Below are 11,730 nucleotides of genomic sequence, written 5' to 3'. Positions count from 1 at the left end.
TCTGTTGGAGTAGCGTTCAGGTAGCTGCTCTGCTCTATGTTGGTACAGGGCATTGAAGATGATAACCGTGGGTGGATTATATTCTTAAACTTAGTTACAGCGCTTTCAGAAAGACATTGACTGTGATAAAGTTTACTCTCCACCGCTGTGTAATCGATTATTGTAAATGTAAATGTTATCAGGAAATGATCAGACAAGAGAGGGTTTTCAGGAAACACTGTTAAATGTTCAGTTTCTATGCCATATGTTGACCCAAGATCGAGAGTGTGAATAAAATGGTGGGTGGGTTCTTTTACATTTTGAGAGAAACCAATTGAGTCTAATAACAGACTAAATGCCATGTTGAGGCTGTCATTTTTAGCATCTACATGGATGTTAAAATTACCCACAATAATTATTTTATCTGAGCTCAGAACTAAATCAGATAAAATGTCTGAGAAATCAGACAGAAACTCTGTGTAAGGCCCAGGTGGACGATAGATGATAACAAGCAAGACTGGTTTCTGAGTTTCACAGCTGGGGTGGAGACAAGGTTAAGCATCAGGCTTTCAAATGAATTAAAAGTGTCACAGCGGGGTGCGCCGATGTGAGTGAAAACAGGACCCAAAAGCAGATGATGACGAGTGTAAGTTTAAACAGAAAGTGATCCTTTATTAGATGACGGCAGGAGTAAACCAGGAAACCAAAATAAACTGACAAGACACTAAGAAACAAAATACTAAACGGTACTGAGACCAAAACCTAAACTATGACTGTGGTGGAAAATAACAAGCAAAGACCATGACTAAGACTAATAATACATAACAGACAAAAACCGTAACTAAGACTGAGGTCAAATAAACAGACGAACCGATCAAGGCAAGCAGAAAACAAAAGGCTCAAATACACACATGAGGTGATCCAGGGAAGTGGAGACACATGAGGAAACAGCTGACTGACATGAATCTAATGACAGGACCAGGAGGAGTGAAACTAAATACAATGACCAAAGAACACATGACACTGTCAGAATAAAACAGGAAACACTAAAAACTAAACATGACAACACAATAAGACAGACCTAATACGTGATGAATGAATACAAAACCCCAAACATAAAAAAACCCAGGAACAATAATCAATAACTGCCCAAACTAAAGGCAAAATAGGAAATAACACAAAAACTAATAACATATCAAAAAATGAGAAAAATACAAAGAGAACTCAGAGTGCTGGGTCGGAGACCCAGCCTGTGACAAAAAGTCTGTCTTGGTCTTTGGTTGATTAATAGGCTGGTGTGAAAAATTGCTGCCACACCGCCCCCTCGGCCTGTGCTTCGAGATTTCTGGTAGTTAGAATGACTTGGGGGTGTTGATTCATTTAAACTAGCATAATCCTCCTGCTGCAACCAGGTTTCTGTAAGGCAGAGTAAATCGATTTGTTGATCAATTATTAAGTCATGTACTAACAGAGACTCGGAGGAGAGAGACCTAATATTTAATAATCCACATTTCACTGTTTTACTCTTTGGTTCAGATGTGGATACTGTATTGTTCTTTCTTTGTTATTTTTTATGTTTAAGTTGTCTATTGCTGGTTTTTAGTTTGTTTTTTGTCTGTTTGGCAGCTGACACAGTCTCAGTGGAAATGGGTTGGGGTTTTTTTTGGGGGGGGTAGCAGGAGGAAAGAGGACAGAGAGGCGTGTTAGACTGCAACTCTGCTTCCTGGTCCCAACTCTGGATAGTCATATTTTGGGGGGTTTAATAAATTTGTCCATATTTCTAGAAATGAGAGCTGCTCCATACAAAGTGGGATGGATGGCATCTCTCCTAACAAGACCAGGTTTCCTCCAGAAAGTTTGCCAATTATCTATGAAGCCCACATCGTTTAAGTGGGTGATTAGCTAACAATGCTGTCCTTGGTTGTGAAGAGGACATGTTTAGCCTAGGTTTTTAATTAGCTAACCTCAAGCTGCACAGAGCCTATTTATCACTCTGCTGTGCTGATAAACTTCAGGTGTCTGTGGTGATTGTGACTCTATAAGTACGTAACCACAGCATGCAAAGGTGATAGACTTAACAAATATCAGCTGGCCAAAATCCCCTTTAAAGTCTTCTTACTACACTACACCTGCAGCATGGTTTCATCTGAGCAAGCACACATTTGAACTAAAACAGTCAAAAAGGGTGATTGTGATGCAGGAAAACACCGGCAGACAAATTAAAGCCATATGTGGTGGAGGAGAAAAGGAGAAGAGGACATTTAGAGGAAGTGTGTAAAATCTCAGCCTCTCTCCTTTTCTCCCGGGAGGTACGTGAGCCAGTCTACCATAGCTAAACTGCGGTGAAGCACAATGCTGCAGAGATTAACTCTGGCCCATATCTTCAGATCGCCAGTGAGGCTATGAAACACAAAGAGGTTGTGTTAGAGCGTAAGAGCAGGATTACAGCAGGGTAACAGAAAAGACAGGGAGTTTAAAAAAAAGTGGACCATCCCACATCAAGATAGCATTTCACCTTTTACGTTATATTAAAGGGAAAGAAAGTATTTGGAGTAGATCAGGGACAGAAATATAAAAATGAGATAATTCCTTTATATAAATAATAAATATATTCATGTTAGTAAGGCTTTGATCTGGGACTACCCAGACTTTTCATAGGTGTGCATTGAATAGCAGCAAGTGATCAATGATAATATATGTGCTGCTTATTTAGTCATAAGCATTGAGTATTTCTTCTTCAGTCACCTTTCTCACTCACTATGTGTTAATAGACCTCTCTGCATTTAATCATACCTGTTATTAATCTCTGGCTCTCTTCTACAGCATGTCTTTTATCCTGTCTTCTTTCTCTCTCCCCAACCAGTCGTGGCAGAAGGCTGCCCCTCCCTTAGTCAGGTTTCTTCCTGTTGAAAGGGAGTTTTTCCTTCCGACAGCAGTGTCCTGGCAGTGATTATATATGTATTTATTATTGGTGTTATTTAGTTTGTATTAAGCTATTCTATCTAAAATACTGTGATAAAATTAAATATATCATAATTATGCATGATAAACTTCATTTCCTGAGTTATGGCCAAAAACAAGTTCAGTGAGGTCACCTTCCCCTTTGGACTTTTATCCACCCAATTTTAATCTGTTTGTCTCTTGACTAAATTTACTGAAACATGTTCTCAAAGATGTGAACCTAAAACTAAATGTGTCCAGGAAGTTGCCAATATTAAAAGGCTGTGAGATATCTTTAATCTGAAGCTGGTGAGGGGAGAGGCAAAGATTTTTTAAGTCATATCACATATAGATATGTATTCACTCAGTCAGACCTCACAAACACTAATGTATGAGCTGGGATTAGTGTTTTAATCAAATATAAGCAGATGTCTCTATCATTTTAACATTGTTTTTCCTTTTAACAAGATGTCCACTGAAACTTATCTTACTGACCACTTCAAGAGTCACTGACCTTCACAGAGAATCTGTGATAAAAATAACTAATGAGTGCTACTGTGCTACTATTCTTTTAAGCATATCTGCAAGTGAGCACATATATGCATCGTCTATTTATGCAGCGTGTGACAAGTTGGTGAAATGACTCATTCTTTCTATTCTTTCCCTCCTGTCTCCCACTGAGGGATGAGTCAGAATACAGGAGGAATCTGGGTGAATAATAAACCATCTTGCTCCCCCAAACATGAAATAAGATTAGTACTCTCTTCTACATGTACTTCTGGTAATAAAGCCACACTAAGATAATGTAATAAGAGACAAGGATGACTTTTTGTCTTAGAATCTTATTAAGTGACAAAAACTTTCATTTAGCACAAACACACTGAGAAAAATATCAGTGCCAAGCTAGTATTTTTATAGTTGTGTTAGAAATGATAAAGCCAAATCACACACCATCCACATTTAAACATACAGATACATATTGGCACACAAACAGACAACTTTTCCCTAGAGTGGGAGAGATCCATCTAGCTTAACACACCTCCTACTCATCTATCCAAATACCTGGTGCCATGACAACCCACTGGCAATTCCTAAAGCAATGAGATTATGGCTAAAAGTGTCACACACCACTTAGTTTCTCTGCATATCAAATGTCATTAAAAGCACAAATCATGTGAAAGTTAGGATCATGAGATTAATTCTGTCAACACTCTAATACTTCTACCAGTCTATAAGTGTCATATAAATCTTAACTTAATTTATGAGCATCAATAAGATTATGCTCCATGTCTACAAAGCTGACTTTACAGAAGCATTAATGTCTCCTGATAGCAATGTTAGATGACTTTTAGATGGTTCATTAGAGCGCTTCAAAATAGGAGTCTACTTGTAACTTGTTGTAACAAATTGCCTTACACAAAAAGTAAGGCAATTTGTTTTTGGTCATTTATTTCTTTTGTTTATTTTTTGCCAATATGAATTGTTACAACAAAGTAATAATTATCCAAACACCGATTTCAATATTGCTCAGATGCTGACTCAGCTATATGAGGTATGGGTGACAATGAATTAATCTACATGGCAAATCTATTCAATGTAATTCCATTTAGGCTACGTCCACACCTACACGGGTATTTTTGAAAACTGAGATTTTCCGTTTTTGTTATTTTTTTTAAATTCCGTTCACATGTAAACCCAAAAACGAAGGAAAACGTTGCTAGGAACATGCCAAAGCAACAGGTGGCGATATATTCCTAACCGTGTAGAAATGTTGGCCAATCAGAACTCTAAAAGCCTGGGTGGGAAAGAGTAAACAAAGATGGTGCATATACGCAGAACTGAGTCCTATGTATGGAGGGACAGAAACTGTGTTGTATATGGAGAGCATGAATGGCATGGGAGGAGCTGAAGAATGTCACATTAGCTTTGTCCTTTATACTCTCTATGTCAATGACTCTCACACTGAGCTGAAATGAAACAAGTCACACACAAAAATTGGTGAATTAAACAAATCGCAAAGAATTGCTTAACTTTATATAAAAAATCATATGTTTTATCTAAAAAAAAGTTAAGAAAGTAATGTTTGTCTATTGTTGTCTTAAAGATGAAGACATTTTATTATTTTATGTGTATAAATTATTGCCATGCTAACATTGCCATTAGCTCAAAGTACTAAAGTAAAGCAACTCAATCCCGTTGCTTAACTAAAGTGCAATAAAAATCACTTTTAAAAAAAAATCTGAATCTTACTTCAAAATAATGAGTAAAACAAGATTAAAAACACACCTGTTAAGTTGAATAATGAAAACTGGACCCTGGTCACTTAATTGAACAATCTGACTAAAAAATGGCTATAAAAAGTTCTTCTGGAATAGCAAACTGATATTTAACAGCTGTCTCTAATTGGCTCGGAATGGCCCAGTCAGTTTTCATACCCAACAGTGAAAAGTATATTGTATGCAGTAAAATTAATAGCCAGAGAACTAGACATACACTAAACACATTTTCTTTGCTAGGAGGACTTCGATAGAGTTCCTCATTTGTCTTTTTTCTTTTTGTTTCAATTCATTTATTTATAGTATTATTCACATTAGTATATTCACAGCCAGAGCTGACAGGTGTGGAGGCGTAGGAGAAAAGTGAGAGAGAATGAGTTGTAATTCTGTGCAAATTTGGATTTGGTTCTTCCTTCATAGACTGGAACAAAACACTACAAAGATCTCCAAATGCATGTGTTAAGACAAAAGCTTCAGTCTGCACAAGGGCACCAAGCTCGGTGGCCTACTCTCCCCTTCGCTTCTTGTTGTCTTCACTGAGCCAGTAGCAGTAGCAATCCAAAAAAATAAAGATATTAAAAAGATATTAATAAAGTGGAACCCCGACTTAACGAAAAATTCAAGTTACGAAGGCACTTAACGGCAAAATGCCCGAGTAACGAAAGCTGTTGGCTCTGATTGGCTGAGCCCAGAATGCCTACAATGCCTACAATGCCTTCCGAATCATGTGACAACCCCCTTGGCTTTCGTACTTGCGCTTCGCTGTTCCACTTGAACGATGTATTGTTGTTGCAGTTAGCAATTAGCCTATAGCCTATCGTTCACTCAAAAGGCGCAATGGGTGCTTCGACTTACAAAAATTTTCGACTTACGAAAGACCCTCGGGAACGAATTAATTTCTTAAGTTGGGGTTCCACTGTACTTTAGGATAAGCCTTTTACTGATGATGTATTACTTTTCCTTGGCAATTCACAAACCTCTTTTCTGAAGACTGTCACATTAACAGATGAATCGTCAGATCTATGTAGTAACTAATGCCATAACGCAAATGTCGAACCCTATTTCGCTCTATGAAGCGCCTTGAGGCGACTTATGTTGTGATTTGGCGCTATATAAATAAAATTGAATTGAATTGAAATTGAATATTTTAACCCTATGCTGCAACCTTCTTTTTTTTAAAAATATTTGACTGACATTTGCCCTATATTGAATAGAGACAATAGAGATGGACAAGAAAGCAGGACTCAAACCCCTGCTGCTTTCTGGTGGCCATGTCATCGCCTGCTCACACGCTGAGCTAAGCTGAAACACAAACTTGACTACATGTCAGGTCAACACATACCACAACAACTTGAGTGACGGGAAGATGTAGGGATAAAAGGAGTTTCTGGTTATGTCAATTAGACATAGATTTCCCGCAAAAGTCTATGTCAAGTTTTATAGATAAGGTCACATCTATATCAGACTACTCCATGGAATGGTGTTTGGCTCTTAATTGTTATTTTCAAAATACCTCCAGCAGGCCACAGTCAGGTAACATTAGATATTTAGGTATAAATCTCTGATTTCAGGTATTTCAGGTAGTCCCACTTCCATAGGTGTATAAAATCCAGTTCCTAGCCATGCAGTTTACTTTTACAAACATTTGTGAAAGAATTGATGGTTCTAAAGAGCTCATTAAAATTGAGTGTGGTACTCTAATAAGATGACACTATTGCAACAAGTTATCTCGTGATATTTCTTCCCTATTAGCTATTCTACAATCAACTGTAAGGAGAAGCACCTACAGCAACTCAGCCATGAAGTGGCAGACTACATAAACAGAGCTCCTGTAAACCCGACTGTTCAAAACACTGCTGACTCAATAACGGCATGGGCCCAAACCTCCTCTGGCATTAGCATGAGCACAAACACTGCATGACTGGAGCTTCATGGCATGGGTTTCCATGGCTGAGCAGCTCTTGTAGTTGTCATTTTGTAGTTGTCCATTACCTTTGTCCATATTGTGTAGCTATATTTAAGCTCAGTCTTGATGTTTACATGTATTTTATTTGAGTATCTCCATTTTGTGGTAACTCTTTTTCATGTTCCTCATTGATGGTAGGGTGATATCAGTGGTGAAACAGTAATATTCTTACTCTGCAAGGTAATTTTTGTAAAAAATGCAGACTTCTTTGAAGACCGAGGAAAACTCTTTGGACGTCAAAATCATTCAGTGAATAATATCAAAAATGTAATATTTTTCTTAATATAACATCTTTTTCAAAGAAAAAAACCTTACCAAGCCATCCAGCACCAGAGTTGGGAACACACATGTCTGTCTCAGCGCTGGGCAGGACAAAGCCCACTACAAACACCTCCACTCCATCGGACATGAGTGCCAGACCTAGAACAAAGAACAGCTGCCACTGGAATCTCCCATGGCCACACTCCTGCATGATCAACTCGTACTGCTGGGCCAGCTCTTCCTCATCTGCTTGTCTCTCATTTTCTAGTTCCTTGTGGCTCTTTAGGCTGTCAGACACTGGCTGGCCCAGAGCAACCTGACCATCCCGTGGCTTCCCATCATTGTATCCAGGCACTCCTTGGTACTCCCCCTCATAGATCTCATCTTCATCATCGTGACCCTCCGTGGCATCACTAGAGGCCCCGTCCTCTTCATTGGTTGCATTGTCGGCATAAAGACCATCTTGTTGAGTATAACTGTTGTAGTTGTTCTCTTCTTCATCCTCATTTTGGAAACGATTGTAGCTGCGCTGGGATGAGTATTCATCAGAGGCTCGATCAACAGCTTTGCTGAAATTTTTGGCAGCTTGCCTTTTGGCTTCCTTAGCGATGTCCTTGGCACCTCTGACCAAGGAAGTCCTGTTGTTATGCGTTTCCTCCATCTTGGCACGAGGGTAACAAGCACTAAATTCAGCTTTAGTCCACTTTTATTCCACCAGCTGCAATAAATATAAGTTACTTAGTTGTTTTTCTATCTTCTATTCCCAGACAGAGCAAGATTTATGCTAATTTATTACCCCTGAAATACCACCCAACTGCCAGAAGACTAGCAATTAAGTAATGGTGTCTAATTCCATTGGATTGCAGTAACTAGACAGTGCTGAAGAGAAGACAGTTGATCTCAGACTGGCAAGATTCAAAGTCCAGTAACCACTCAGGAGAGGAAACCTGCAGGGACAGACAGAAAAAAGCAAGTTTAGCTTGATTAAAGACCGCCAGTCACAAATACCTGCCTGCAGTATTTCTTGGCACACTCCAAAAGAACATTTTTACACAGAGACAGCCACACTCCCCACTGATGTTGACAGTAAGTTCAGTCTACTAATGAGATGAAAATGATGTACTAGGAAGAAAAAGTCACAGAGGCCAAATTTTGCAGGTTTGAAGTTGTTAGCTGAACGTAGCATTGATGATTTAAAGAAACTCTACATACCGGGACTTAGACATGTTCTGTTGTGCTCATAAACATAGCTGTAATATAAATCTACTGGCATAAAATAAATATTAGTGAGTAGACTAGCTATGGATAAAATATAAAGTAAAAGTGTTACTGGCCAAATTTTCTGATATTCCTGAATACAAAATATCCCAAACCTAGACTACTGTTGTACTCTCAGTCTGGCTGAAATATGCTCCTATTTATGGTTTGAACTACATTGCAAAAAAAAAAAAAAAAGCTATTTGTATGAGCCCATCAAGAAACCAATGTCCAAGCAAGTGCACAAATAAGCAATACAGTAAGTATAGTGGTGTGCTTGCTGTCAGAGTTTCATTTAATTACAACTCAGGTCCTTGAAGTATTTCTAGAGTATATTGTATAGTGCTTTGTACTCAGTTCTCGGACATGATCTGTTCACACATTATTAGTTTGTTGATGGCATGACAGCAGTAGTCTAAACATAATTAATGACCAACCCATGAAGTATGATGTGTTGACATCAGTGGCTAGAAAACTGTAACTAGGTGTTTGTGGTCCCTGCACTTACACTAAATGACAAAGTACAGGGCCACATACACATTACACCTGTAGGATTTGCTTGGCCATAGAAAGTATGTTGAAGTTTCCAGCACACAGCTGTTGTGCTGACGTTGATTGCCAGAGGAATTTTTGGAGTGAATCAGCTGTGTTGGTGAATTTATGCATGTCTCTGTGCTTGGTGACTTTACATGACCTGCTACTTCATGCCCATGTTGATGTAATTCCTAAATATTTCCAAGACATGTCACAAACTAACTTGTTGGAGTGGCAGCATCCCACAATCAAATTCGGTGAGCTTTTTGAAACCAAAGCCATGCAGTCTGCCTGTCCATAGGTGCTTAATTTTATACATCTGAACTCAAAGCTTAAGAAATGTGGCTCAATATTTTTGCCCATATTGCGTATTTCAGAAAATGTGAAACAATTTATTAAATTTATATGCAGCATTGCTTGGACATCTCCAATTTGCATAAAAATGTTATGGCCCAAAGTTTGACTATATAAAATGACTGGTGTGAAGTTTTATTTTCATATATTAAATAGTTTTTAAGATTTTTTTTTCTTTTTTGAAAAATGGCCAGAGGACAGATTGAATGTGAATGAATATCTAAAAAACTATTAAAGATAAAAGCCCAATTTTCACTGGTCACTCTTACCGTCAAAATAAAACAGGGTTTGTAACTTGGGACAGATATATAAAAAATATCTGATAATTGGCTTGTTAAAATATGAAAAAAATGATTTGAGATGGAATGACTCCCTTGTGTGTCAGAATCTTGGCTACTAGCAGCAGGCCTTTTCCATCATGGATGTCATGGGTGGACTGAAATCTGGGGGAATTTGAACACCAGGTAATTGCCTTGGGCTCTTTGTGATGTTCCTCAAGCCATTTATGAGCAGATTTCGCAGTTTGCTGGTATGCACTGCCCTCCTTACAGAGACCACTGTCATTAAAGAGTCTCACTGCCGTATGGGTGTGGGCTTGATTTGTGACAATATTTCAGTGGGTGTGGATATGACAAAGTGGAATTTGGCACATCTACATGCATCCAGGAGCTCAAGGTTTCCACTGCAGAACACTGCACTGAAATGAGACTGTCAATTTCATTCACTGCACCTGTCAGTGGCTTTAATGCGGTGGCTGATTAATGTATATCTTGAGCATTATTGATACTTTCTTTGCATGGCGCTGTAAATGGTAAATGGCCTGCATTTGTATAGCGCTTTTTCTAGTCCCTAAGGACCCCAAAGCGCTTCACACTACATTCAGTCATTCACACACTGGCGATGGCAAGCTACATTGTAGCCACAGCTGCCCTGGGGCGCACTTGACAGAGGCTGTGATTTGATTGATCAAAAATTTATTTTTAAGCCTGTTTTGTTTTGTTGGCATTAACATGTTAGAATTATAATTTCACAATGCTGAGTGCATATTGCATTTCAGCACCACGTCTGTTGCATTTTTTTCCTGTTCTGTATGTCAGGTTTGCTTTGTATTTAGTATATGTTTTTATACATGCGGTTTACATTTTTGTTAAGTCAGAATAAACTTTATTGTTCTGAAAAGATATCCATAACTATATGTATTTCTGTTATGCATTCAAAAATAATACATCCTTGAAAATGTGGCTTTTGCTGCTCTGTTTTATGTCAAATGTGATTTGTTTCTGGCTCATGTTTCTAGGCTGGAATTACATGTCAGCTAGTATGACTGACTCTCCTTAGGGGACTCTGTACTATGACACTGGTGGGGCATTTCAGAAGACCTGTCAACCCACAAGGCCAAGCCATATGAGCACCCAGCAGTCACTGTACCCAAACACTGCTGCAAGAGAAACACGAGAAAGCCTCTGGGCCATCACTTTCCATTCCAAAGCCACTTTAGCATCACTATATGCTGTAGAGTCCACACTGAACAAATGGTCAAGTGGTGTTTGACAAGCCAGGTATGTGATAAAGAAGGCTCGTTGACTGAGTTTGTTTAATGGTAAATAAATCCTCGATTAATCAAATACTGCTTTATTTTTCTTAACTTCAATGCTGGCCTCGAGAAAAAGAGCAGTCACTGGCATCTCCTTAACAAAAATACTAGTAATCACAAACAACCTGAAAGAGTAATTTATCTGGCTACACTCTTTTTATTTTAATTAGAAGCATTAGAAGCAAATTGTAAGTACTTCCTTGTAGATTCTAGTACGCATATCAGTAAGACAATACATTGCAGTCACACAGTAATGTGAAATGATTTTGTCTAAGAGCAGATGGAAAACCTTAACACAGTTCTGCATTTCTGTGTGAAGTCTCTTGGGTGGAAAGCATACAGTGATGTGTTAAGACTGGGTGAAGTACCCTATTGACCATGGCAGGTTGATGTATTGTGCTTCTACCACCTTTGCTCTGCAGCATTAGATAAAGCATCAGTCGGACTCTGTCATTTGAACACAAGCGCCGGAGCTCCACAACGACGTGAAGCAGATTTTGGTGCAATGCAGCAGTCAAATGATGTGGCGAAAGTGCCCTAACTAACTTTGTGCACAAGCAGGTGATTAC

The 11,730-nt window shown here is 38.6% G+C and overlaps 1 protein-coding gene across 2 annotated transcripts in view; it reads right to left on the bottom strand.

Annotated features, from left to right (window-relative positions):
* LOC102207442 (synaptic vesicle glycoprotein 2C-like) overlaps window positions 1-11,730 on the bottom strand; it is a 64,490-nt gene that overhangs the window by 47,361 nt on the left and 5,399 nt on the right. For both annotated transcript variants that reach the window (XM_005720091.2, XM_005720090.1), the window contains exon 2: window positions 7,477-8,369. In XM_005720091.2, coding sequence (XP_005720148.1) covers window positions 7,477-8,083 — 607 coding nt within the window. In that variant the 5' untranslated portion in view covers window positions 8,084-8,369. The remainder of the gene's footprint in view (window positions 1-7,476; window positions 8,370-11,730) is intronic.

The sequence above is a fragment of the Pundamilia nyererei genome, unplaced genomic scaffold (assembly GCF_000239375.1).
Source record: "Pundamilia nyererei isolate P.nyererei 1_Seehausen unplaced genomic scaffold, PunNye1.0 scaffold00002, whole genome shotgun sequence".
Classification (NCBI taxonomy): Eukaryota; Metazoa; Chordata; class Actinopteri; order Cichliformes; family Cichlidae; genus Pundamilia; species Pundamilia nyererei.
The sequence above is the reverse complement of the archived record's forward strand: the minus strand, read 5'-3'. Positions and strand labels throughout refer to the sequence as shown.